The 27581-nt window shown below is 31.3% G+C and overlaps 1 protein-coding gene and 2 long non-coding RNA genes across 6 annotated transcripts; 1 reads left to right on the forward strand and 2 right to left on the reverse strand.

The window, feature by feature from the left end:
- Window positions 1-1360: 1360 nt before the first annotated feature.
- On the reverse strand, window positions 1361-27508 carry LOC148623017 (T-complex protein 1 subunit gamma-like). The gene is made up of 16 exons (XM_088573472.1): window positions 27418-27508; window positions 27273-27334; window positions 14870-14920; window positions 11561-11623; window positions 10974-11070; window positions 10566-10686; window positions 9975-10055; window positions 8737-8842; window positions 8325-8407; window positions 7251-7352; window positions 6532-6711; window positions 6068-6166; window positions 5591-5777; window positions 4468-4608; window positions 2752-2883; window positions 1361-1754 (listed from the first exon to the last, which is right to left on the reverse strand). Exons 1-16 carry the CDS (start codon window positions 27437-27439, stop codon window positions 1626-1628), a joined length of 1656 nt encoding a protein of 551 aa, XP_088429598.1. The 5' UTR covers window positions 27440-27508; the 3' UTR covers window positions 1361-1625.
- On the reverse strand, window positions 14927-27263 carry LOC148623018 (uncharacterized). 4 transcript variants are annotated; one of them, XR_015920750.1, is made up of 3 exons: window positions 25979-27263; window positions 23008-23046; window positions 14927-22796 (listed from the first exon to the last, which is right to left on the reverse strand). It is a non-coding gene; the product is annotated as an uncharacterized LOC148623018 (long non-coding RNA). The 4 variants fall into 4 exon arrangements; XR_015920747.1 differs by lacking the exon at window positions 23008-23046; XR_015920748.1 differs by having other exon boundaries at window positions 14927-23046.
- LOC148623019 (uncharacterized) lies at window positions 23369-25637 on the forward strand. Its single transcript, XR_015920751.1, has 2 exons — window positions 23369-23468; window positions 25280-25637. It is a non-coding gene; the product is annotated as an uncharacterized LOC148623019 (long non-coding RNA).
- Window positions 27509-27581: the final 73 nt, after the last annotated feature.

The raw sequence follows: 27581 nt of genomic DNA on the forward strand, positions 1-27581 counted from the left end.
TTGCCAAAGGAAAAACAACTAGCAACAAATTCTAACACAGTCCTCGTCTGAAGTAGGAAGCACATAAACAAGATACATACTGAACACAATATGTATGATGGATAGACTTAGCACTTTAATACACAATTTGGTGCCATTACAATAACATTTAGCTATCAGTACTATATTTTGTGGTAATGAAGAATGCATCAGACCAATGACCGTCATTTCTACAATTTTTCTCCAAATATAATTTCTGACAATATGCACATCTCAATAAGTTTCATAAAAATCATGCTAGACGCATCAGACAATTTTTTTGGCTGAAAAACGCCTCAGTCCAACAGCCATCATTTCTCCAATTTTTGTTCAAATAAAAAATGCTGACAGTATGCACATCTCCACATGGTTATTACATACCACAAAATTTCATAACAATGCTGCAAGCTGCATAGAAAATAGTTTGGACAGACGGAAAAGGTGAATATAACACGAATATGTATGGTGTGTATGTCAGAGACAAAAACCCCACCAGGATGAAAATGTCAGCCCAAGCCCACCAATCGGTCTTGAATGATCAGGAAATCTCATACCACAGGGCAGGCTGCAGCTGGACCCAAAACATCATTATACACAGGTACTGCGAAAGAGCCTCCCCTATATACTCAAGTAACATAAAAAATAAAATAAAGGTAAAAACGACACAAACGTCAGAAATTTCTGACTTGGGACAGGCACAGAAAATGTGACTGCATTAAAAGTACTTTTGAATTATTACAACCCTCCCCCTTTAAAATCTGGCTACAAAGGAAAAAATGTTACACAATTAAACACACCTAAAAATCAGTTAAAAAAGGTCAGAGTCCCTTGTTATTACAGAATAAAGAAACTGAATATAAATTACATATATGTGCAGTTAACTGACATGCCAGCTCCAGACCATTTTAAACCTACAAAAGGTTATGCACCCATCGTATGTAAAAACAATCCCAATTCTTCCCATGTGGGGTTGAGAATCATGGTACATCACAAGTCATACCATAAGAACACAACCCATGTCATGCCAAAAAATGCTTTAAAATACCTTGTTTGCTGGGGGTATAAAAAATTACTCACAAAATCACTTACAATCAAGAGTTCATCATGACACAAAGGAATCATTACTGAATATCATAATGGCCAAGATCTGATGAGAGCATACAAAAAGTAATAGCATTTACTGACCAAAAGCATGTTGTTTTTTTTTTATTATACACACTCTTATGGATGAGAATATTAGGTGTACCAATTTTTATTTTTTGCATGAAAACATACTGCAATCCTTTATAAGTGTATTGATCTTTTAATGTAACATCATTTAAAAATAAGATACAAAAAAAGATTATTTTTAGCATTTGATTTTTTTTATTTCAGGCATTTTTATATAAAATGTGGAAATCAAAAGACAAATAAAATGTCATTTATCACAAACAAATGAAGCACTGTTGTTTTGTTCCATAAAGTTAATAAATTATTTGTACAGAATACTGTCCATAGTATGATGTGTAGTAGAATGTTCTAAATGCATGAGCATGACAGGGGATTTATTTCACTAAGGTTTGCATGACATGAACACTTCCAGCTGAATGACCTAGAGACAAGTATAATTAAGCTTCTGGTCCTTCGGGTGCCTGTGCTTCCTGGCCTCCTGGTGCTGCTTTAGGGGGAGCATTGACATCTGCTTGTTTCTTTGTCCCTGATACAATATCATCTATTCTCAATAATAACATGGCAGTCTGAAACAAATGTTCATTAATTAAGTGAGCTGTATGAAGAGTAAATAATTTTCTGAGGTTACAAGCAATACCATGATAGAAAGAATCCAATAAATTTCCCACCTTAAAAAATAATGCATTTCCTGAAATATGTTATCCATTTAAACTGTTAACAATGACTGAAATAAAATCATAAAAAAGATACACATGTACCTAATACTCTATTACAGTTATGAAAATTTGTGGGACATAATATAACCACATGGATATGTGCATACTGTCAGAAGTTTTTGTTAGGACAAAAATTGTAGAAATGACAGCATTATTTTTAAATCTTGGTCTCATGCATTGTCAGCAACTTCACCTCAAAGACTATCAGGATTGTTATGAAACTTAATAGGATGTGAAAACACTGTATCAATGTGTGCATTTTGTCAAGAATTAATTTTTCAACAAAAAATGATGGCTGTTGTTGATAAGAGATTTTTTAAGCAAAACCTGGTAAGATGTGTTGTCCAGAATTCCTTCTTAACAAGCAGGATTGTTATGAAACACAATGGAGTGTTAGATTACCCTATCAAGATGTGCATATTGTCAGGAATTAGTCATATTCTGTTATTGTATTGTCAACAAAATATACTGATTGCTGTTTTAAGTTGGGTATTTTTAGACTTGGGAGCAAACTGTGTGTCAAAAGTGCTTAGTCTATCCACCATGAAAGTTATGTCTAATATCAACTGTATGTCCACATTGGTCCCAAAATGTACAGGGTTTTAACAGACTGAGGGGGGTGTTAGTCCTGTTAGGGACAATGTCTGGTTGTGTTTGACTCTTTAATTAACTTTAATTGTTAAAGTAACTAAATTATATGTTTAATTAAGCAATTCTCTGTTTCAAGTAATTGTAAGTATTGAACTACAAAGGCAAAAATGAACTTACTGACATTTTTTTCAATTTTAGCTACACACTATTTATTTTATTTCAATGAACAGTAATGTAAACTCGTAGACAATCTCACCTCCAAAGCTGTTTTAAGAGTTTGCACTTTGACAGAAAATGGTTCCCAGATTCCATATTCCTTCATATCTACAATTTTACCATTCACACCATCAATGCCCCATGATGTACAGTCTGGTGATGCATGTTTTGCCTGTATAAAAATATGGGACATGACAACAAGGATTCCATACCATTTACACTTTCTAATAAACTATGCTAGCTCTTGGAATAAAATAAATATCTTCTACCCTTTTATTCAATTTCTGAATAAAAGATTTAGATGAACTAAAAGAAATAAAACTGTTTTTATGTAAAACCAACGAAATACTAGAGAAAACTAGTAAGGAGCAGATTTAGTTTTTATCAAATTAAAGAACACTCACATACCCAATGCGTCCCTATGATGGATACTCAAGTTGTAAGAGAAATACATGTAGAAGGACACTGATACAAAAAGAATTAGAGTGTTTTTTTCAGGCTTTACACCTTTACCTTCTAACTAAATTCTGTTATTTGGAATGGTAGTTTCAAACTCCAGACTGTGATTTCTTTTAGTTTTAATTAATCCAAAGAAAATATCATCGTAGCAGAACAAAATATACACTTGACCTGTAACTTATCATGGTGAACTTAAATACCAATCACCATGTCAAAATCTGCAAGCGTTTAGAAAAAAAGTCCGAAAAAAATGGTTATTTCTGTGAAATTAGCTAAGTTCAAGGCCAGTAATTTTGGTAATCAAAAAGCTGTCAGCACTGGAGGTTTTTAATTTCTGTGAAAATTGTAGGATGAACAAAATTTCGAAAATTACATGGTGTATAAAAAAATTGTGATCATACATTTGCATTTTTCATATCTAATATCAAGAAGTTTTTTTTCCCTAATATATATAAACCGTATGTCAATCCATACTTCTGATACAAGTTCACACACAATTACAAATTTTGTTTCATTTCACCATTTTCCTAAATTTTCAAAACTGTCCAAAAGTTTTTTTGCATTAACATTAAAAATCTAAAGTAACAGATTACTTATTATAACATAAGATTTCCAAAAACTTGACACTTTTTTCAATTTTAATTTTCCTGCCAATATTACTTGGTTAAAATCACTTCTCTTCACTTCCTGTATATTAATGATAAACTATTAATTAAAGGCTGGAGAATTTGACAGATAAGCATGTTAAATGGAACATTTTATGGTTCTTGACACATTACTGCAAGAACTAAATTTCCTAAATACAAATTTATCACTAAATATGATCTTTCAAGGCCAAAAAGGTGTCGCTCAAATCTTTAGTTGATATAAGACTAGATCTCAATTCTATTTGCTAAATAATTGCAAGAAACACATTTACTGATCATAAAAAAGGTATTGAATGATATAAAAGGAATTACATTTGGACTATTTTTTGTGTAGTGTCAATATCTGCAAGCGTTTAGAAAAAAAAGTCCAGAAAACTGTTATTTCTGTTAATTTTGCTAAGTTCAAGGCCCGTAATTACAGTAAAAATTATCAGAGAGGAACGTAAATTAAACTTGACCAGTAACTTATCATGGTGAACTTATACATAAAAAATCATGTCAATATCTGCAAGCATTTAAAAAAAAGTCCAGTAAACTGAAAACGGACTGACGGATGGGTCAAAAACATTATTTGCATGGGGTATAAAAACATATAAATAAATTTTACAGAATGCTCCTTATTCCTTTTTTATTCAATATATTGTGCTTACCCTGAGTGCAGTAAGAGTTCTGATTGTGTTGGCTCCACAATTCTGGATAAGTATTCTTGGAATAACCTCTAATGCCCTAGCTACAGCTCTGTATGGCCACTGATGTACACCTGTTATACCCTTGGCTTTCTCATTCATTGCCTGAAATCACCAAAGATTATCATGTGGAAACTGTTTGATAGAATATCATTATAAACCATTTACCAATAATAATACAATAATATTCTCCTTCATTTGACATATTATGGTTGCTCATACTCCAACTTACCTCAAACAGTACAAAAAGTTTCATGAAAATACAGGGACAGAGTTCCAGTTAACATAATATCATAGTGCAAGGCATGTCATAGCCCAAATCCCTACCTTTTACAAATATTGTAGTGACCAAATTTCTGACAATATGTAGGAAGCCAAAAAATTATCTTACACCACACTAAGTTTAATGATAATCCAGTAAGTAATATAGGACAACGTAATATATTGGTAATTCAAACAGACAGAAACCAATATACCTAAGTTTAGATAGTTGAATAATATAGCAATTGTTTTAACAATACACAAGAGCAGTTTCTGGTTAGCAACAAATCATACTACATCAGCATTTCAACATGAAGGATTTTTTACTCTATGATGTTATTGTATCAGCTGTATACAAGAGATAGTTATCACTTAAACCAGCTCCCATGAATCAGCTGTTCTGTAGAATAGCTCTTCCACCACCAGGAGTAGCTATAACATGTTCCTAAGAGGAAGCATGTAGTTTGATGTATCTGTCAAGCCATGTGCTAGGTACACATTGTACTATCACTCTAATGACTATCACAGATGTATTAAATATACTGCACATTTTTAACACTACAACATTTCACAAATCAAATGAAAAAAAAACATTAAACATAACACAAATATAAATTCATCTACTGATTGATTTCACTAAAATATCTCTTGAATGTTTTTTTCAACATTATTTTAATTACTTTAAAAAGAAACTTGTCAGTTTTTCTATCTATCTTTCACATCCACCGACTCCTTCAAATATTTAATTCCATTTATAACTAGAATAATAGTAAAATTAACACCTGTGACTTAATTAGTTGACTTCTTGCAACAGGCTTGACCTTACCTGAGCTAATGCCATTTCTGCAGCTCCTCCACCAGCCACTAGCTTAGGTTCTACCATGACATTCCTTGCTACATTCATAGCATCTTGTAAATTCCTTTCCACTTCATTTAAAACATCTTTACTTGCTCCTCGTAGTAAAATGGTACAAGCTTTCGGATTTTCACACTCAACTAAGAATGTGAAGTATCTAAAATGAATAGTAGTCACACAGTTCATTGGAAGTTTTAAATGTATATGTGTTATTGCATTTGTCATTTCTGATGAATTGAACTTAAATCTCAGAAGCTTACATTGCCTCAGGCAGCCATTTAGTTCAATTAAGTGGAAAATATCTATTAATGTTTGTCTAGTGACTTCTGTTGCTAAAAGATGTTTTAAGTTTATAGATGATTCAGTACAGCAGAGCTTTGATGGATATCTTGGGATAAATCATCTATGTTAATTATAATCTATCAAATGTCAGAACTGAATACATACTCATCACCAAATTTCTCTATGTAGAAAAGACCACATTCTGTTCCAAGATCTTCTTCCTTGATTTCATCTGTTCTGTTGACAATGGTAGCTCCACACGCCCTGTAAAAGAAACAGTTTATATAACTTTATAACTAAAACTATCAATCAAATAATTCACAAGATAAATAAATTATCAAATTGTGCAAATATAATACCCATCATGCTAAAAGTAACTAAATCTAAATTTTATTAACTTTTCTGCAAGTATAATAAAATAATGAAAAATATTCTGAGAACCAAATATTTGTGAAATTATAAATTACTTAAATGTGTTATTTTTATCATCTAGTAAAGCAAAATACATTTAGACATCACAAGGAACAGTAGTAGCATGGAAATGATAAAAACTGCAAGTAAATATGCACTAAGAAGAATTTCAATGATTAAATCCAGAAATGAAAATCCTGCCTGTATAATACACTTACCTGGCTATTCTATTGTTATCTGATTTTCGAACTCTTCGTATCACACTAATGCCAGCCTTTACAAGAAAATGTTGTGCTAAATCAGATACACCTTTCTCTGTTATGACTAAATCTGGTTTAAATTGTATAACCTCTGCACAGATCTTTTCAATATAGTCCTCTTCCATTTTTAGAATTTTCCTGTTAATAAATGTTTACAGTCTAAACCATCCCTTATTTAAACATTTATTCTATAAACATTTTATAAGGGTTTAAATCACAACATAGCTTATGTTGCTGTCTATCTGGTATATTCCTTAGCTCTAATTATTGTTGTTAACGACAGTATATTTTAACTCATTTCATACATATTAATAGGAAAAAATGCTCATATCTAACCGAACTCGACATCTTTGTTAAGAGTGACAGTAACATAAGTGCTGTTCCTCCAGTGCAGGAAGCACAACTCTCACATGAATGAGTACATTGTAAGATATCAAGTATTTTCAACTCATCTAACACATTTAATTAACTTTCAATCTATTCATAATTTCTAGATTGGTTGAGCTTGAAAAATGAACCTCTTGTACTTACTGACATAAATCATTTGACAATTCCAATTGCTTTAGAATGTTTGACAAAGACCATATATAGACAACTTTCATTTTTCATAATTCAAATCACAGGAAAATGCATATATATATATATATATCCATATAATATTCTCTGAAACTACTTACGTAAAATCTTCTTCCTTCATTATTTCTATATTTGTCTGACTTTCTCCCTTTTTATATTCTAAATTACAGTCTAGTAATAATATTCTTGGTTTCTCAATTCTCCTGCAACAAATAAGGCACAGTGATTATGGTTTGACAGATACATTTTTTGCATTTTAGGACAAAACACCCAGCCTTGTACTAATTCAACACACTAAGCTGGATCTTTATTTATTTTGCTAGCTCACAGAAGCAACAACCTGCAGGATAGCAAGCAAACCAACTCTTGACACATTATTTGGAGTTCAGGCCAACTACTTGTCACTCTATCACCAAAATATTGCATGTTCAGTGACTCCAAATTTTGAAGTCTTTGATGTGACTTAGCCAGGGATCAAACCATTGACATCCTGCATCTCAAAACCACCATGGTTAATATCAATTGATTAAAAATGCAATAAAACATGAAATTATTAACTACACAACACGTGTGCCTTTACGGCATAAACACGAATGCACAAGTTTTACATTTCATGATAATTTGATGAACATTTATAAGATATCTCTGTACTTTAAAGTAAAGTATAAGCTGTAGTTGACAAGAAAAAAAGGGGCTAAATTAAAAATATTTAATTTGTTAACATTTAAAAAGGCGTCCACAAAAAAACAAAGGCACACAACAAATTTTGTTTTAAAAAAATTTTCATCTATTTCATATCGCAAATGCATCCTTTTTTAAAGTTGAATGTTGGTCTGTTAACTACAACGGTAAAAAAAGAAATAAATTACATAGAAAGCATTGAAATTCATTAATAAAGGGCGATAACTTTTTCATTTTGTGCAAAATTTGGTTGCTTTCTAAGGGAACTGTAAAATCATTTTCTCAACCGTCCATCCATTGCCTATTTAAAAAAATCTTTGTAGTTTTGGATATATTTATGATATAAATATTACATTGGAACAAAAAATTCTGTGAAATAAAATTTACCATGTGCATCCATATCATACAAACTGTCTGGTTTCTAAATGGACAGTCTCTTAACCACAATATAATGAAACATTAGTCATACAACTAAGCCATGATTATTAACTAACCTTTTCATTTTTGGATGTACAACATCTTTATTCAACATGACACCTTTAAGTACTCTTGAATCTTCAATGGTATCTCCGGGTATCTACACAAATCAAAAACAGGTTAAAAAAGCAGCTATACAAGGTAGCATATTAGGAACATCCAGTATTTAATTGCAAACTAGTTCTTTCGTGCACTAGTGTAACTGAGTTCTTGATCCATTCAAACATAAACAAAGTTGTTTTAATCTTGCCATAATGTTAGAAATCTCAGTACAATGTATCAACTAAAAATTATATCCTGTTATTATCACTGTATAATGCTAAGGACGTAATGAAATGCCAGACAAAGCATACTCTTGTTACCTCAACCTCCACATTAGCATATTTTTGAACATTACCTCCTTAACTTAAGCATATATTTTAATATTACCTTCTCAACCTTGGCATATCTTTTAATATCAATTTCTCTTCTCCCATTTTCTTCTAATGCAACTGTTGATGTAGCATCTATAGCAATATTACAGGCTAAATCAGCCCTGAAAAACAAAAATACCATATTACAGGCTAAATCAGCCCTGAAAAACAAAAATACCATATTACAGGCTAAATCAGCCCTGAAAAACAAAAATTCCATATTACAGGCTAAATCAGCCCTGAAAAACATAAATTCCATATTACAGGCTAAATCAGCCCTGAAAAACAAAAATACCATATTACAGGCTAAATCAGCCCTGAAAAACAAAAATTCCATATTACAGGCTAAATCAGCCCTGAAAAACATAAATACCCAAAATAATCATTGATATGATTTCAAAAGTCAAGTCAAAAACATTTGATCAAAAGGTTTAACAAAACTTTGAAAGGATATTTCATTGTAAAAATTAAAATATTTTGTTTAAACATGAATGATTGATTGAAACAACAGGAATTTATGTGTGAATAAAGAGCTGTGCTTAAAGCGCATGATATGCCCGTTACCCTTTCAACTTGTCCTTATCCTTTAATGAATTTATATGATCAACTAGAAATACTGTGAGCCCAGTCAAACATCCTCCCCCTAAAAAAGTATATAAAAAATGCACAAAAAATTTGGCACTATTAAGGCTACCTCAAATTTAACTAAGTTCGATTTTTCATCTATAAATTTCTATCTTGTTCAAAACACTTTTCTGACAAGGTTACCAAATAACTTTTGTATTTATTAGTCGATCATCATAACAAATGGTCCATTTACAACGATTTTTCAATGAATAAAATTTCCTTGGCCATTTCCAAGAGTAGAACTTCATAACACAAAAACGTAAAATTTCACATTTATACAAATCGGAAGGGAGCTTACTTCAATAGATATGAACAATTCAAGAAAGTTTCATCAAAGTTAGTGAAAGTGTTTTTGAGAAATTGTGCGAAAACTTGAAAATCCCCATTTTTTTTTTAAGTATAAAAATTCATAACACAGAAACGATAAATCTGAAATTTATAAAAATTGAAAGGGAGCTTACGTCAATAGATATGAACAATTCATCAAAGTCTCATGAAAGTTGGTGAAAGAGTTTTTGATTTATTGTCCAAAGTGTGGACAACGGTATATCATAATACGTCCCGTCTTAGATGGTTCTGTACAAAAATGTTATTGTACTAGGACTTAAACGAAAATATAAAACTTACCATTTACTTATAAATTTAGTTCCTACACAGCTTTGTATAATCTTTAACATTTCAGCTCTGTTATTTGTATCCACCGGTACACTAAAAAGAAAAAGACATATCATGGACAACTGCAATTAAAATGGTGGATTTAAATTGTCAGAGTTAAATAGTAATACTGAAAAAACACTCCACTCTTAAAAAAAAAAATAAACAATCCTTTTTAGGATTTGATTACCAGTTTGCTTTTCAGACATTTAGATTGACAGAAGGAATAAACAAAATTGCTTTAAACCAAGATAGACTAAGCAGAAACATTTTAGAAACTACATTTACTACTGTGAAAGTACTTTAAAATGTGAATACCAATTTTTGTAGATCAGGGAAGGAAAACAAGTTTGTGGATTCTTGAATTCATGGTGTTGAAGTTTTAAGTATACACATTTTAATTAAATCTCGTATTCACTGGAAACCAAATTTCGTGGTTTTGCCTTCCGACGAAAATTGGTACCCTGCAAACAACAGTAATTTAACGGTATATATTTGATGTATTCCTTTTTAATTTTTTTTTACTATCTAGATTACAGAGAGGTTACAATCAAATGAGAATACCTGACTTTTTCCCTAAGTATTTCTACCATATCTTCTAAAGCTTGACGATAGGCACTGATAATAACAGTGGGGTGCATCTGTTGAGTGAGAAATTGTTCTGCCACTGATAACATTTCACCAGCTGAAAAAAAGCCCATCTATGAGTTTTTGTAGACACTGTTTACTGTCTCAACATATCATCATGATAATCTTTTCTGAAGTAAACATTATAGATATTATTAAAATTCCTACTTTTTTTCTGTAGCAAGCTTTGAAATTATTTGCTTCAAATATTTACTGTTTCCATGATAATTATTAAGTATTAATTGGGTCTATATAACAAAACACATTGAACTATCTAGAAAATCTAAGCATAAATGGTTAAATAGATGGTTGATGGTTGTTGGTTCTAAGCTATTTAATTATTACCTAAAATTATAACAGATGTGGTACCATCTCCAACCTCTTCATCTTGTGTTCTGGCAACCTCAATCATTGACTTAGCAGCTGGATGCTGTACATTGATCTGAAGGAGGAAAAAATTGTCTCAACACACACATCAAATATGTTTCTTACTTAACAAGAAAAATAACCCTGAAATATACCATCTTGTAATGAATAAAGAAAAAAATTCTTTCAATTAGATTCTAAATGTTACCTACGGTAATTTTAAATTATGTCTTTATCATTTATTCATTAGGTTCTCTCAGCATGCATGTATTATTTATTAGGTTCTCTCAGCATGCATGTATTATTAGGTTCTCTCAGCATGTATTATTTAAAATATCCAAAACCTAATCTGCCGTTCTCTTTCTTCAAATCATTTTCTTCAGCATTTTCCAGAAACAAACTTTCTTTCCAAAAAAATCGAAAGCCCTCCTCTTCATAAAACAGTCATCCCTCAAAAAGTAGATTTGAGAAAAAGTAATGTAATTATACCAGGCTGTTAAACCATTAATTTTCTTGTGGTTTTAAAATATTACTGGAGTATACACATCATAATTATTATTTAATACCTCTCTAAGGATTGCATTTCCATCATTTGTCATAACAATACCACCCATTGGATCCATCAACATCTGTTCAAATATAAAATAAACTTATTCAATGTACTCATTAAGTCATTATTGTATTTATAACAAAAGTAGTGATAGTAAAAGGATAATGTCTAAAGTGATTGTGGTAAGTGTCTATTTAAATTCACTTCTAAAATGATAATCACAGATTAAAATTGTTCGTGTGAATATCAACTCAGGTTTGAATCATCTTCACCCTTTCTAGGCAATCACACCAACCATTAGAGATGTGGTAAATCTACAGTTACTGGTCATACCTATGTTTTTTTTTCATAGAATTTATTAATTTTTTTCAGTGCTCTTCTGAGGCCCACATATTGCCTTACATGCTACAATTTTTTACCAGGATGCTATCTGAAAAGAACTCCCATAGAGTCCAATACAAATGTGATTCTATAACTTTTAGATGCAAAATGCTATGTTGAAATTCAGGGGTTATTAGAATGCTATCTGTAAATCTTAGGTAGAACACTTTATAAATAACTGCCTGCTGACAGGCAATGTAGTCCTTCAAGATTCAATGTATAAGAGACATTAAAAAAAAATTACTTTTTTTCCATCAGAACTTTTGAAAAGTACTATGTCAGTTCACAGATCACAGCTGTCTACTTAATCATACCTCACAATGAATGGAACCATCCAAAGATGATTAGTTACACGTCTCAAACATGATGCATACAATTAAAGTGAAGGTAAGTCCTATGTCAGTCTGGTCATCGGCTAACATCCAATCAGATTACTCAGTTTAAACACATTATCAGTTCAATGAATTAATGAGCTAATTATAATTTATCTTGAGTAAGGCAAGCCGTTGTGGAATATATTACCTATTTATTAATATCAATAAATATATGTTTGTAACATATTTATTCACATATTAATAAATAAATATTGATTTCAATAATTAATCCTTAATATCAATAATTCATTTATTGATATCAAAAAATAGGTAATAAATTCCACAAAGGCTTGCCATTATTCATCAACATAATATTTATTACATGTTATTTATTCATTTATCGATATCAATAAAGAGGAATTATTAACATGTTTATAAAGAGGGTGCCACTATAGGTGGTTTAATCATGGTCAGAAAAGTGTTTGTAATTGCTTATTTTATTGGATATTACCCAGGATGCATAATCCGGAAAAAGATTTAATAACATATTTAATATTTCTTAATATGTTAATAATTTGTTCAATTTATTGATATCAATAAATGATTTATCAACACGTAAATAAAACATGTAACTAATTCATCTATTTATTGATATAAAAAAAATCATGTATGCACATGTTCATAAATATTTATTAATATCAATAAATGGGAAATAAATTCCAAAACAGTTTACCATACTTGAGAAACAATATAAAAAAATCTATTTCAAGGCAGCAATCAAAACATGTATGCCATGTATATTTCTAATGTTTAGTGTAATGCACAATAGTTTTTGAATGGATTTTTTGAATGAATTTATTCATCAACAAATAATACTTTATTGAATAAAAAGTCAATCATATTAAGTAATTATAAACGTGACACATAAATTTTCAGACAAGAAAAAATAACAAACAAAAAAACTCTGAACCAATACATGTTTGTAACATCAGCTTAAACATGCATTTCTATTTGTATATTGATCCTAAAGATAAAACATTTCACTTTGATAAAAAAAATGTTAGGGTATGGTCTAAAATTGGGATGGTTTGGTGACAGTCAACTCAAATATTTTTTGTTAGGCTTCAGAAAAAAAAATTATTGAATAATATAAATTGAAAATTCATTTATTTGTTGATAAATCAATTTTAAAATGCCTCTGTAAGAAGCAGGTAAATTTCATAAATCACTGCACATAACTAAATAATGTGGCAGATCCATAGATTTTGAAAGGGAGTTCCAGAGTGAAAGGGACTTCAAACTTACAAGTGTGTGCACACAAAAACTACAGACACCATCAGCCTTGAGTAAGATGCTCGTAAAAGTTCAAAAACTGATTGAAAACCTAAACACAACTATAAATTTAATGGTACCAATAAATGGAATTAATTACTTCAACTTTGTAGATGGTGCATCAGACAAGGACACGTTTGCTTTTTTAAAATTTCTTTTACATGTATGGGACTGCAAGCAGTCTTAATAGGAAAACTAATGTTGCAAATCATCTTCTGCATGTACATATATTGTTCATTTTTTCAAGAATGTAAATAACAGTCAATATACACCCGTCAATGGTTTCTGTTTTTCTTTTTTCAATTTTGTTTTATTTGTACATGAGAAATAATTCCACCTTAAACTGGTGTAAAATACATGTAATGGATTCAGAGCTTTATTTTCTCTCACAACCTCGAAAGTGATGTAACCATAAGATTCAAGGCTTCAATGGGGCCTCTTGTGTCCAGAATATTTTCAATCACTTTCATATATTGTATGAAATGAAATAGTTTACTTGTGCAATCAGTTAAATTATTTTTTAAAATACGAAACATAGCACACAATTCACCAACAAAATTAAGCAGATCTAGATGTACACTGACAAAGCGAGAAAATGCATCGGCTATCTTTCAATTCAAAGATAGTACTTGTTTTATATTTGGATATTTTACGGATCACATTTGTGACTTATTTTGACTTATTCTACTTCAGCCAAGGGGCGACATATGTTTCCTGTCCATTGCAGATCGTTTCTTTCTTTCTAGGTCTGATCAGTTTTATTAATTTCATTTAGTTGTTGGTCTTTTTGGTCACTCCCTTTTTTCACGTTTATCATTAATTTTTTCATAAAAAATTTTTTTTGTTGACGACTTTTTATTAAAAAATTTTTCCAGACGATTGTGTATTTAAACAATCTGCTGGTTGTTCAGATTTTTTAAAAGGGATGCACATGGTCAGCAACTATGTAAAAACAGCCAACTTCCCTACCCTTAATACATTTTGTCATTGTGTACATTTGCAGATTATAATTAGCTCATTGTTTAAAGTGAGTAATCTCACTGAATATCAGATGATGACCGGATGGATGTTATACATTCCTGACATTCAATTGGGTTTTTTGACTGACCTTCATAGTGCATTGTTGTTACATATATCTAATCATTCATATGGTTACATTCATTGAGAGGAATGATGTCAGATGCCACGTCTGCCCAGCTCACTTCACGCAACAATGCAACGGTCACTCATAATTTTTACTGGTTGTAATTTTCCCATAACATGGTAATTGAAAAACTTGTAAAGGGAATTTGTTTTACCTTCAACATAGACCTTGGTCCGAGACATGTCCTTATAATGTCTGCTATGGCCTGAAAGTAAAAAATCATCTATCCTTCATTGATTTAGTAAAAGATGCAAAATACATCTACACATTTACTCTGAGTACCTATCAAATATATAACAAGAATCATGCTCGGCTTCGTCAGCGTCACAATTTGCAATCTGGCTACAAAGATAACCAGTTGGTGATTTTCTTGGCACCAAGGTATTGTTTATTTAAGTTGACCAGACGTTTGTCAGTAACAGATATTCTCTCCAATTTTATTGTGTTGACACCTGGTTTCCAGTAAATTGACCATAACCAATTTATGACTGAAGCCAATCAAAGATAATTAGACCAGGTGACCATGAGATACAATATCCTCATCAGAGGTGTCAATCAGATGTAAATATATTGATGAGCCAATCAAAACTCTCATCACCTGGTCAAAGGTAAACACAATAATGGCCACGAGCATGTAGCTACATGCAAGCTTCACAGCCGTGTTAAATCATATGATACATTCAGAAACAGATTTACCTTATAACAGAATAAATTAAATCCAATTAACAATGATTATTCCATCAGGAAATGTCTAAAATGCCTCGAAATGCAAAAACTTATCAAAGAAAATGGATGACATTTGTTTACACTTTTGCCATGTGGCTCTTGTGGCAGGAAAATCGGTAAACAAATAGAATTGGATTCCCAAATCTAATTAAGGAAATATTCAGATATCAAGCAGGAGTACAAGAGGTCTCAGTATTGCATTAATATTCCCATAGACTTCTATGGTGAAGTGCATATTTTTAAAAGATTTTTAAAAAAGTGTAAATTGATTCCATTAAACTTTCACTGATGTAGCATTTCTAGGAACATGTGAAAAATTAATTTCCCGCAAAAAAAAGCAGGGCGAGTCCACGAAGATCTGACAGAAAAGTAGTCTTGAACTATAAATAAACATTTCTTTACTTTCACTTTCGTTTTGCACTCATCAAACCAACCTTTTCAGTGAACATTTTGAAGTCTAAATGTTAAATTTTCTAAACAAAGTTTGTCATCTGACAGTGTTATGTTTGCTCTATTTCATAAGTTATTGTTCATATCTTTTGACAAAACTTTAGTTTGTAGAAAGGCCAAAAAGAAAACACACTGTATTTTTATACCCTCCGTGTTTTGACGCACATCCGCTCAGGAATATGCAATGCAATACTGGTACCAAGAGAACAAGAGATAATTAAAAAGGGACACAATTACTGGTCCATGGTAGTTTGCTAGAAATACTTGAAAAGAAAAAGAATCAAATTTGTTGAAAATTTATAAATAAAAAATATTTTACCATGAATTTAATTAAACCACAAAGGTCAACATCTTTTATTGTTTTGTTTGTTTGTTGGGGTTTAACGTCCGAGCAGCAATATTTCAACTATATTCAGACGATGAACATGAAATTGATGATAAAATGAACATGAAATGATGATGAAATGAAAAAGGGCTGGGACACAAGGACAATAGGGTCGACAAATTTTGATTGCCACTGGAAATAGGGAGAGGTGGGTAGGTTCCCAACACAGTGCACCACTATGGTTTGCGGTCAGGTTTTCCGTATTATAGCCTGACAACCCCAGCATTTAACACGCCAGGGGTACCCCATTCCACCACCTGGGGCACACATCCCAGTTGCTCTGTGGGCAGAGCACTCTAGCCCCCAGTTAAGGTTCTGAGCACTATTTAGTCGCCTTTTACGACAAGCTTAGCGCTGCTGCAGGCCTATCCTTTAAACACCCGGACCTGCACGGGCTCATCATCTTTTAAAATTGAGTATTGTATAATAAAGTCCTTGATAGAAATAAAACACCTGTTTCTGGGATAGTAATTCATTATTTTGCATACATGTATATGAAAGTGACCAATGGTTTTAGATCCTAAGACAAGAGCTAAAAACCTGCTTTATACGTGCATCAAGAGTGAACCTTGAGTACATGTATGCCACAAATGAAGGGGGTATTTTGATGATTTGACAAAGATAACTCATCAGTGGAATTAATACTATCAAATTTATAAAAAAAATTAGAATAATATTTTTTTGGCATTCATTTTGGCTCTAATTTCTGAAAACAGTGAAAAAAAACTTGGCAGCTGGCAATTTTTCTGGCGACAGAATTTTGGAAGCCAGAGCAAACAATGAAACAAGCTAATGCAGCCGAAACACAAAGTCAATAAAATGTCGACGCCAATCTGCAAAAGTCACATGACAAATGACCCTAGAATGGCGATATTTTTCACTGCCAAAACATGCACTTAAAAATCAACTCTTTACAGCTTAATCGATTACATTGGTAAAATAGACTGATATGCTGCAAATATTTGTTCATTTTATCATTAAAATATAGCAATAAATAAGCCAAAATATCTCACAGAAGTGATTCTGTCAGCTTTTTCCGGACCAACCTCTTGTAAAAAATTCGCCGCCTAGCGAAATAAAAATAATGATATCTCAATTTCTACATTTTGAAAAACTTAGATATTTCATACAATGAAGAACCGCTATATTTCTGAGCTGCAGTGAATGTTTTGACTTGCGAAGTGGTGTTAAATGCAATTCTGTCAGCTTATTTAAAATTTCGATTTTGACAGGGAAGACAATAGTGTTCAGAAGTGTCAGTACAATTTGGAAATAATAAGTCTTTATTGCATTCTGACGCATAACCTCTTTATATTACACACACAAACAAAAAATAATAAATACTAATATAATTTTAAATACATTTCTAAACAGAAACATGTAAGTATATGTTTTTTTATTTGGAAATTTACTGCCATTAAATCAATTTGGTACATATTGGACTGTAATGAGTTCTACTTACTAATTAAACCAATGCAAAGAACTCATGCAAACTATAATAAAACAAAATTGTTGCTACTTTCATGGTAGCTTCAAAACTTGAATGAAAGTATCTTTGTTCTTTTCATAAATTTTACTTTAAAATGTAAAATATTATACAACATGTATTTCTTTATTAAAACAGTAAGATCTATCCTATTCAAAATAAAATTGTTTTTGTCATAATTTAAAGATTTTAAAGCCAAAAAAATGTACCAGCATATCAGCTTACTTTTTAGAACAGAAATTATAATTTACATAACCAGAAGGTATAACACACTGTATTTTCTCTTGTACACCTAATTTCATTATAAGAAGTTATCATTTGAATATGACTTAATTTTGATGTTTAGAAAATAAATTTCACTTCTACTTTACCTTTGAAAATTAATAATCAATTTAATACCAACTCACCCATATATTTGACTATATATTATATTTGTTGAAAAATGGAGGATTTTTATAATGCATCATTAACATTTTTAAACTGATACCAGAATTAAATAAATGTACACACAAGAACAAAATACAGGTATATGGGTGAAAAAATATTTGACTATACCTGTGATTCTGCACTACCAAATATTCATATTTTTATTCCAAAATCTTTTGAAATTAAGATGCATTCAATACAAAATCAAGTGAAATATTAATTGCTCACTACATGTCAACACATGTACCACTTCAGATGATGCAGAAATCAATCATTAATTAATGAAACATTATAAAAGCAATTTGTCCAGTTTTCGTTCTACTGAATTTTGCTGATTCAATAAAATAAGTTAGTAGTAATGCAATTGAAGCAATAAATGTTGATAATTACTGCAGAATTTTGTGAAAACAACGTTTTTTTAAATCAGAGAAGATCGATAGCTCCAATCTAATAATTTTTCCCCTTCACTTCCGAAGACTGCCGACAGGACATTCACCTGGGTTAAAAATACTTTAACATTTCTAAAAAAATAACAATAAGGGATACACTGGTAAGCACATGTCTTGTTTTCATTTCATTTCATCTTCTTCTTGATTAGTTTTCAAATAAATAATATATTTGAGCCACATTATGTTACAATAGGTAAATTTCAAAAGGATCCTTGCGTTATATTTGAACTTTTTTCTTTTCCTGCTCGAGTCCATCGGTCTTCCTTATCGTTGAATAACCACTTTCGCTTTGCAATCTGATTTGTTATTTAAGGGGCGACCCTTGCAGCACATGCACAGATTAAGATCACAAGAAGTCACATGCATACAAATTTATCTAGGTCAATTTTTTGTCTTGCAAGACAATAAATGTATAGACCCCAATTTCATGTATTTAATGCATTTTATTTGTGGATATTAAATGAAGTTACACAGGAAAAGTACAATTTAGTAAAAATAATTCAAAGTTAAGGTATATTTCAATAGAAACAAAAATTTACAAAAATGACAGCTAATGCAGCTTTAATAATGTTTTCCATAATATGAATGAAGATTATGCATAAAACTGTTTTCCAAAGCTCTAATGAGTGAAATCGGTAATTTCATAGAATTTCATCTCTATATTAAAAAAATCAATGGTAAAAGAAGATTAGAATGGTTGTATTATTTTTATAGATCACTGGTGACAGAGAATTAAATACTGTATAATGGTTATATTTTTTTTTATAGATATCTACTCTTACATTTTTAATAATTCATTATTTGTTCATTAAAAATAATGTATATGTAAGGATTTTTATAGTATATTTCAAACTCCTTGATGCATGTACACAGAAAGAATAAAAACACTAAAATTATGGACCATTCTGACTTGGATGTGGCACCCCAGTTTGCATTTTAGGGATATATATATGTGTACACGTGGTGTATACTGATGATAAGAATGAATGTTTAAACCTTGCTGAACACAATGTTCACTGTTTCAACGTTGATTGTGTTTTAAAATCCGTGATAAGTTTCTTTCATACGCATGGAAAAGAGGGAGGGCTTGAACCATTTCATAACTAATCCCATCAAAAATAATGCACAAGATATGTTAGGGTAGCATAACTAACCTGAATGAACATACTTTTGTCCTTGTTTTCCCATTAGTGTACGTATCGACAAGAATTTCAGCGAGATAGCGCTTGATTGGGTCACTGACAGACGTGCATGTCATTTCGGTGGTCTCAAAAGTTGGCAAACTAACGGTGATCCCAACTTTGAAACAGTTAATCCCCTTAGATAGTCAAAGATCATTGGACATTCTACAGAGAAAACCCTCTATCTTTAATTATAATGTATTAAATGCGATTCTGTCAGCTTTTTCATTGGGTAATAAAGTAAACAACGGAAATCTTGTTTTCCGAGAGGGTGATTTTATTTTGATTTCATCACTCATCTGTCAAAAGAATTCACTCCAAAAATTGATGTAAACAAACATCAACCATTGTTTTCATAAATATTACTTAAAATAACTCATTAAATTAATAAATTATTTATATTTTGAATGATTTTCTGAGGCATAAGAGACTGAATATATATATGGCTCAATATTTAAAGCCCCCCCCCCCCCCCAAATTGGAGTCATCTTCCCGTAGTTCAGTGCAGACTGGATCACAGGAATTTGGGGTCACGGAGGTACTTTGCTGTTTGGCTGATGTACAGTAAATTCAGACAAAATAATGAAAATAAAATCTTAGTTATCTTAAAGTTTACAGTAATGGTGACAGATCTATACATTGAAGAGAAACTTCAGAGAACAGGAAAGAATCTTTTAACATTAAATATATAAAATAATAGGAATAGGCAACTACCAAGTCCTAAATACATTTTGTATGTAGATACTCTGAAACATGTGTAATTCAAAATTGTTCTGTCTGAAGTGATATTTATCTGCAATGATGTATGTAGTTAGGAATAATTGTTTGAACTTCTAATGCTGATGCAGTGTGTGTTTCACTAATAGGAAGTTTTGCATGTTCTTGTTGGTTGAGACATCAGTGATATAACATAGTGGTACATTGATGTTCACTGACTACAAATAATGCTGTCCTTTATAGTAGGGAGGTCAGTCAAAATATGAAGTATATAGAAAATGTACAAGTTTATATTAGTTTGAAAGAGCCCAAGAAATGTAACTTACTGGTGCAAAAATTTTTAAAATCGGTCAAGGGGTTCAAAAGTTATTACAATTTAAAGTTCAAAATTTTGGTCATTTTTCTTGCGAAGGCAAAAATGTCACATTTTGGGCACTTTTGTGGCCCACATAAGTCAAACAGGTAAATAAATTCATACATTGTGTCTTAATCATTTAAATAAAGCCATTTCATACTTTGATTTAAGCCATTCAGGAAACTTGTATCTTAGATACAAAGAAAATTACACTTTTTTAAAATTGGCAAAAAAACACTTTGGACTTAGTTTTTTTTTGTTATGTGTCAACAGCATCGTGAATTAAAGTGCCATTTTTGGATATTCATATTTGGAAATTGGAAGGTAGTAGAAATCTGATACTTTGCTGTTCTTTCAAGAGTAATCCATTAAACAGAAATAAATAAACAAATATTATGTCAAAACCTCGGATTTGTTTTTCATTGGAATCAGAAACACTGCGGCAGACCCCCTTTTTTTTAAATGCGTTTTTTCAACAAAAAAATACATTTTTGCTTACTAAGAATTCAAAAAAAAATATTTAATTTTTTCTGTCACTTGTTTTGTGTGGCAATAAAGTTGCTTGACTTGAAAAATCATGTTTTTCAGCTCAAAAAAATTTTTTGAGGTTGAAAATTTACATTTTAGGGTAAATTTTAGAGCTATTTTCAGTGGAAAAAATGGCGAAAGGTCAGACAAAAAAAGACATTTTGAATTTAAAAGCAGTTTTTAGCACATGACAGTTATTGTTATTGTGATTAAATATGTAAAAACACATTTTTATCAAGAAATAATTGAATTATATTTAAAAACCAACAAGCAAATGTTGAAAAATGGGGGTAAATCGAACATTTTTGAAAATTTCAGATTTACAAAAAAAACGCATATTTATGCTTATATTGATCAAAATATCAACCTACCATATACTTATGTGGTACCATTTTAAAGCTTAGAATCTAAGCTATCACATGAAGATACTTTCATCTTATTTTGCTATAAAATGTTTAATGTGGATGAAAATTTGTTAGGCCTATACCTTAAATGAAGCCAGACGATAATCAAAATAAACATACATTTTTGCCGCAAAAAGTGGCAAAATAATATTATATCAAGGTCTGGTCAATTCTAAGATTCCTAATGTAGTCTTGTAATGTTTTCTTGTTTAAATAGGGTCTTTTAACATAATAATCTCATTATTATGTTGAAATTGAATAAAATTTCAAAAACAAATGCTGTTTTCCCAAGAAATTGAGAAAATTTTTATGAATACATTGACTTGAACCAATGCGCATCCTTTCACTATGGAACTTTGAAGCCCTAGCTGTTTCCTCATGTGTACTATTATGTACATTCAATGATAATAAACAAAATATCATCATTTGATTAAGTTTAATGAACTCTTCGAAGTTTCCATTTCAGGCCAGAAGGGTTTCTTCACCAGGATCTACTATGTCTGCCAAATCTACAAAAGAAATTATGTACATAAGGACATTACACCTATTAACATCATTTACCTTATCAATTTACTTACAGTTAGTTTACTTTCTATTAAATCATAATCTGGTTTGCTAACAATCTGAAAAAATGTAAAACTTTATTTGATGTTGGTTGCTCACAAAGCGGTTGACAAAAGATGTGGCGAGGAGTTAAAAACACCGAACTTCCTTTTCCAGAATAATTATCTTCATTTCAAAACAAGAAGATTGTTTTATAAGGTTATATTAATGTTATGTTAAATAACTTAATATGAATAATTTCGCTGCGTGATCCGTCTGGTTCTTCTATCAAGTGTTGAACTCTCTTACCAATCAGGTTATCGGGTTCAGGTGTGTCTGGAACTACCCTACTTACTGTACCCCACATGGTCCTACCTCAGACTCAGCCCATATTCGTCTCATAGCATAGCCCACTATGCTGCTCAGGCCATCTGAAATAAACAAGTAGTGGAATTCAATGAATATGTACTGTGAAGCAGTTTTAAAGCAGAGTCTAAACACAAAACTAATCGACAGTTCTTGTAAGTAATATATGATTCAAATGTAAATGCTTATTTGTTACCATAATTAAAAGACTCAAAAGTTTTACTATTAAAATAAATAAAGCTACTAAACTAAATCAAAGTATAAAAACTAACTTACCATGAATTCGAAACATCTCCAGAACTCAACAAAATGAAACTAAAATGATGAAAAACAAACAGAAAATAAAACTAAATCATAATAAAATTTACATCAGTGTTTACTTTTTATATGACAAAATAAAATAAATATTTAGGCAGCCTGTTTACTAATACTTTCTTATGAAATAAATCAATAATTAGAAGAAAAAACACAGTACAAGTATGTTTCATATACATACAACAAAAGATTGGTATTATGAGTCAATCAATGTGATCCTAAAAAGGCAAAAAAAATATTAAACCATAATTAATTAAAATTTAATGATAAATAATGTATATTACTAGGATTTTAAACCTTTTCCAAGCAATTGTACATGTATATGAATATTAAATAAGTAGAGCATCTACAATCCTCTAAAAATGAATATGTAAGTTAGCTGTTAAAAATTGTACAATATGAATATATAAAGTAAACTTAAGGTTACAGACCACCAATTCAACCAATGAGCATTCGGAACGTACGCAAAAATAGTCCTACGCAAAAATTACCCCTGTTCCTCATAGTGCTGTGAAAAAAGTTCTCATCTTATTTAAAAAATTTAAACAGTTTCTGAAAGGAAAAACATTTCTGTACATTTTATAGGTGCATTTTGCTTCTTGTGATGTGAAGCCTAATCTCCATAATGATTTTTAAATATACCCCTATCTTGTGAAAACACTGGGATTTCCCATGCTATTTATAGACCCTTCACTTCCGGTGACCAGTACTGCACTGCAAGTCTGCTAACCCCACATGCCATTCTGAGGATTGTGAGCTGACATATGTAGAATCATGCTGATATATAGTCCTCTGCAGGTTAAAGTTAAGGTAAAGTCCAGAGAAGCCATTGAATATTGTGAAATTAGCATAGAAGCCTATGGAAAGTGGAATTAGTGGTTTTTAGCCTTAAGCTGAAGCCATGGCAAAATGAAAAGTTTCTTGAAATAGCTTTAAACTACTTGAAGATCTTGTTAACTTTGCCATGAGAGGAATACACTACAAAAATCCTTCAAAATATGCATTTTTTTAAGTTATAGGTCCAAATTATGGAAAATTGGTCTTTTTGGCTGATTTGTATGTCCTATCTTGTAAAAAGTGTAGAAAATTTAGTAAAAATATCAAATATTAAACTTTGAGGGCTATATTTACCTAAATATGGTGGTAATAAGCACTTGAAATCAAGTTTTGTGTAGATTTGAGCAAAAATTAGGTTAGAAATGAGGAAAAACTCACTTTCATTACTGCGGTTAAGGCCATATCAGCATTCCCCTATGGCAACATGGAAAATCCATTATTGAGTACTTTTTTTGCTTTAGGTGCCCTTTACTGGTCATGTTTTAATGTGAAAACACTGTATTTACAAATTTAAAGCCAAATATATCACCTTTTGTGAAAATTTAAAGATTTAGGATTTTTGACATGTGATCAAGAAAAAGGGGGAGGCATGTCAGAAATAAATTTTTAAAAATAGACCAATTTCTCAGAAAATGATTACTTTTAAAACTATTTCTTCATTAATATTGTTAAAAAACAAGTTGTGATTGATATTTTTTATTTGAAAAGTCAGAAAAAGTTCTTTGCAAATATTTAATGCATTTAAGTATGGTAGAATATTGTCACTTTTTTGCTCGCACAACTTGGTTACCCTATATTTAAAAATCAAATATTTAAAAAAGTGCTTGTCACATTTCACTGAAACTTTGCAAATGCATTCAGTATGTGTGTAGGAAGATACCTGTATAGTTATATATTTTTTCTAAGACAAAAAGTGACTCTTTAGGTTACAGACCACCAATTCAACCAATGAGCATTCGGAACGTACGCAAAAATAGTCCTACGCAAAAATTACCCCTGTTCCTCATAGTGCTGTGAAAAAAGTTCTCATCTTATTTAAAAAATTTAAACAGTTTCTGAAAGGAAAAACATTTCTGTACATTTTATAGGTGCATTTTGCTTCTTGTGATGTGAAGCCTAATCTCCATAATGATTTTTAAATATACCCCTATCTTGTGAAAACACTGGGATTTCCCATGCTATTTATAGACCCTTCACTTCCGGTGACCAGTACTGCACTGCAAGTCTGCTAACCCCACATGCCATTATGAGGATTGTGAGCTGACATATGTAGAATCATGCTGATATATAGTCCTCTGCAGGTTAAAGTTAAGGTAAAGTCCAGAGAAGCCATTGAATATTGTGAAATTAGCATAGAAGCCTATGGAAAGTGGAATTAGTGGTTTTTAGCCTTAAGAAGATGCAGGTCATATGTAAAATATGCAATTGCCACATATATAAATCTCATCAAATAAGTTCTATTTATCAAGTAAAGTACAAGCAGGGCTACATGATAATTGTTCTAATAAAAGTCATAATTAATATATATTAACTGATAAAATGAAAACCAGAAAAAAAAAGTTGTGTATCATTTGAAGAAGCAATTTAAGGTTGAATTTTTTTTCTACATATGATAATTTTGAATAAATAAAACAGTTAAAATAAATATAAAGAAGGTTTATGCTTAAACATGTGAGTTTCATATAAATTGGGCACTACATATAAATTAAAATTGAATTATCAAGGAAATTAAATGCAATATGTGCAAATTCTCCCAACCAATAGAAAAAAAGCAAGGTAAAATACAGAGACTTCCGATAATATAGGAAAGTCGATAAAGTCCGAAAGATTTTGAATGGATTGCAATCAAACGTTGGGAGAATTTACCTCATTACATATTCATCGTTTAATAAAAATGTTATGGAAACATATTCCAACTAATGCTAAATGAGAGTAATCTTTTTTAAATCAGCTCATGCAGAATCAAACGAAAATCAGACCTTCCAAGAAGGTGAATATAGTTTTTAAGCTTGCAGATGATAAAAGGTCATTCTAGAATTTGACCTTACGGAAACAGGGCGATTAGGCTTATATTAGACATAATTTAGGTACTTACCGTAAGTGATTGGCCTCCATGGCCTAGGTCCATCGTTGTCTGCACCGCCAGTCAAAAATCCGTCCAGAAAACAGTCGGTAAAAGGCATTTATCCGCGAGTGTTCGAAAATCTTAACAGAAGCTATGGCGGATCAGTAACATCCGGTTAGCAAGAACGATAACCGCTCCCGCTTTAATTTTTGTGAAAACCACGCCCTGACCACCCTAATATCCAATCGATTCCGCAAGCTATTATTGTTTTTCTTCTGAAACCAGGGTTACGGATGGACGCAGAAAGGATTAAATTTTCGGAATCCGACTGTCAGTGCATTCCGGGTACGCAAAAACTTTTTTTTTTCAACATGTTTTTCCTTAAAATTGCGTAAAAAGTATGTTTTGTAACCAAAAAATTAGCCTGACAACCGGATTATCAAAATTGAAGATATTTCCAAAAATTTAAGCCATAAATGAAGAAAATCGGTCCAGTAATAGCTTGCGGAATGAATTTTGAAATAGGTATGATCTTTGACACATAGTTTTTCAGGCGGCCATTTTTCTCAAAGTATCGTCACTTCAAACGTTTGTACCAAAGGACCATCAACTCCAATAACAATGAAAGTTGTATATTTAGATAGAGAAATGTCTCATCTTCAATTACATATATTTTTTATTGTCATGCAATGGATTTTTAACCATTTTCTAACGTGTTAAAGTTGACTCAAAATTGAGAATTTTGCTCTCGCAAGAATATCGATAAACGCACTACCGACCTCCCTATTTATAGGCAAAGCCTATAATCATATAGCATAACTGCTAATATTGCATATACTGGGCGAAGAGAAGATCTTGCTTTTTATCAAGACAGAAGCAATTCTCAACAATGTCATCTCCATTATTTTATTCATCAGAGAATATCCTTGTACCATAGCTTATTTTTGAAAACAAAATATCAGCAATATGCTACTGCTACATGTTTTGTCTCAAATGTTGGGCAGGAACTTGTTTTTACTAGAGATGACAAAAATTCAGTTGGTGAGAATTGCTTGCTGGTTAGAACTACTCCTTGACACTAAAACAAATGACAGTAATATAATTGGTCAGTATACAGTGCAAGACATGTTCAGGAACATTTTAATGGCAACAACTCCTTATCATATTATTAGGTATACTTTACGGGCCAAAACAATGTAGTATGATATCAATAAAGAACTGGGAGAACAATATTAAAAATGGATACAGTGGTACTAAAAAAATTCTGGAATATTCGGTTGGATTGTTGTGTTATGGCGACGGCCATGTGAAGACATGTTCGTACCTTGCCTGCTGCTATGTTCCCTGTCTGGACAGATCTTCCAGATTCTCTCTTGGTATTCTGGTCTGAAAAGTAAACAAAAACAAGTTATACGTGCTCTGGTCTGTCTCAGCGCATTAATTGGTTGGGAAAATCGGGTTATACTTACTCAAAACTATTATCCCCGTCATGCTTGCAAGTATCGGAAATACAAATGCGCTCCCTGGAGGAAAAGAACCATAACTGCAGGTATTTTTTGCGGGAAAGTTCAGTTAGTAAAATTCATGAATAGACTCCGACCTCTGATTGGTGACATTAAAATTTCAAACCACG

Source organism: Perna viridis, chromosome 3 (assembly GCF_037379345.1).
Source record: "Perna viridis isolate PV_CMFRI_1.1 ecotype Kerala chromosome 3, ASM3737934v1, whole genome shotgun sequence".
In the NCBI taxonomy this organism is placed as follows: Eukaryota; Metazoa; Mollusca; class Bivalvia; order Mytilida; family Mytilidae; genus Perna; species Perna viridis.

Coding starts and splice junctions, on each gene's coding strand:
- LOC148623017 (XM_088573472.1), bottom strand. CDS start 27,439: ATGACGGGGATAATAGTTTTGA. Junction 4,609..5,590: donor CAGAAATGGCATTAGCTCAG/GTAAGGTCAAGC, acceptor TGGTGATTTCAG/GCAATGAATGAGAAAGCCAA. Junction 2,884..4,467: donor GAACTCTTACTGCACTCAGG/GTAAGCACAATA, acceptor ATTTTTATACAG/GCAAAACATGCATCACCAGA.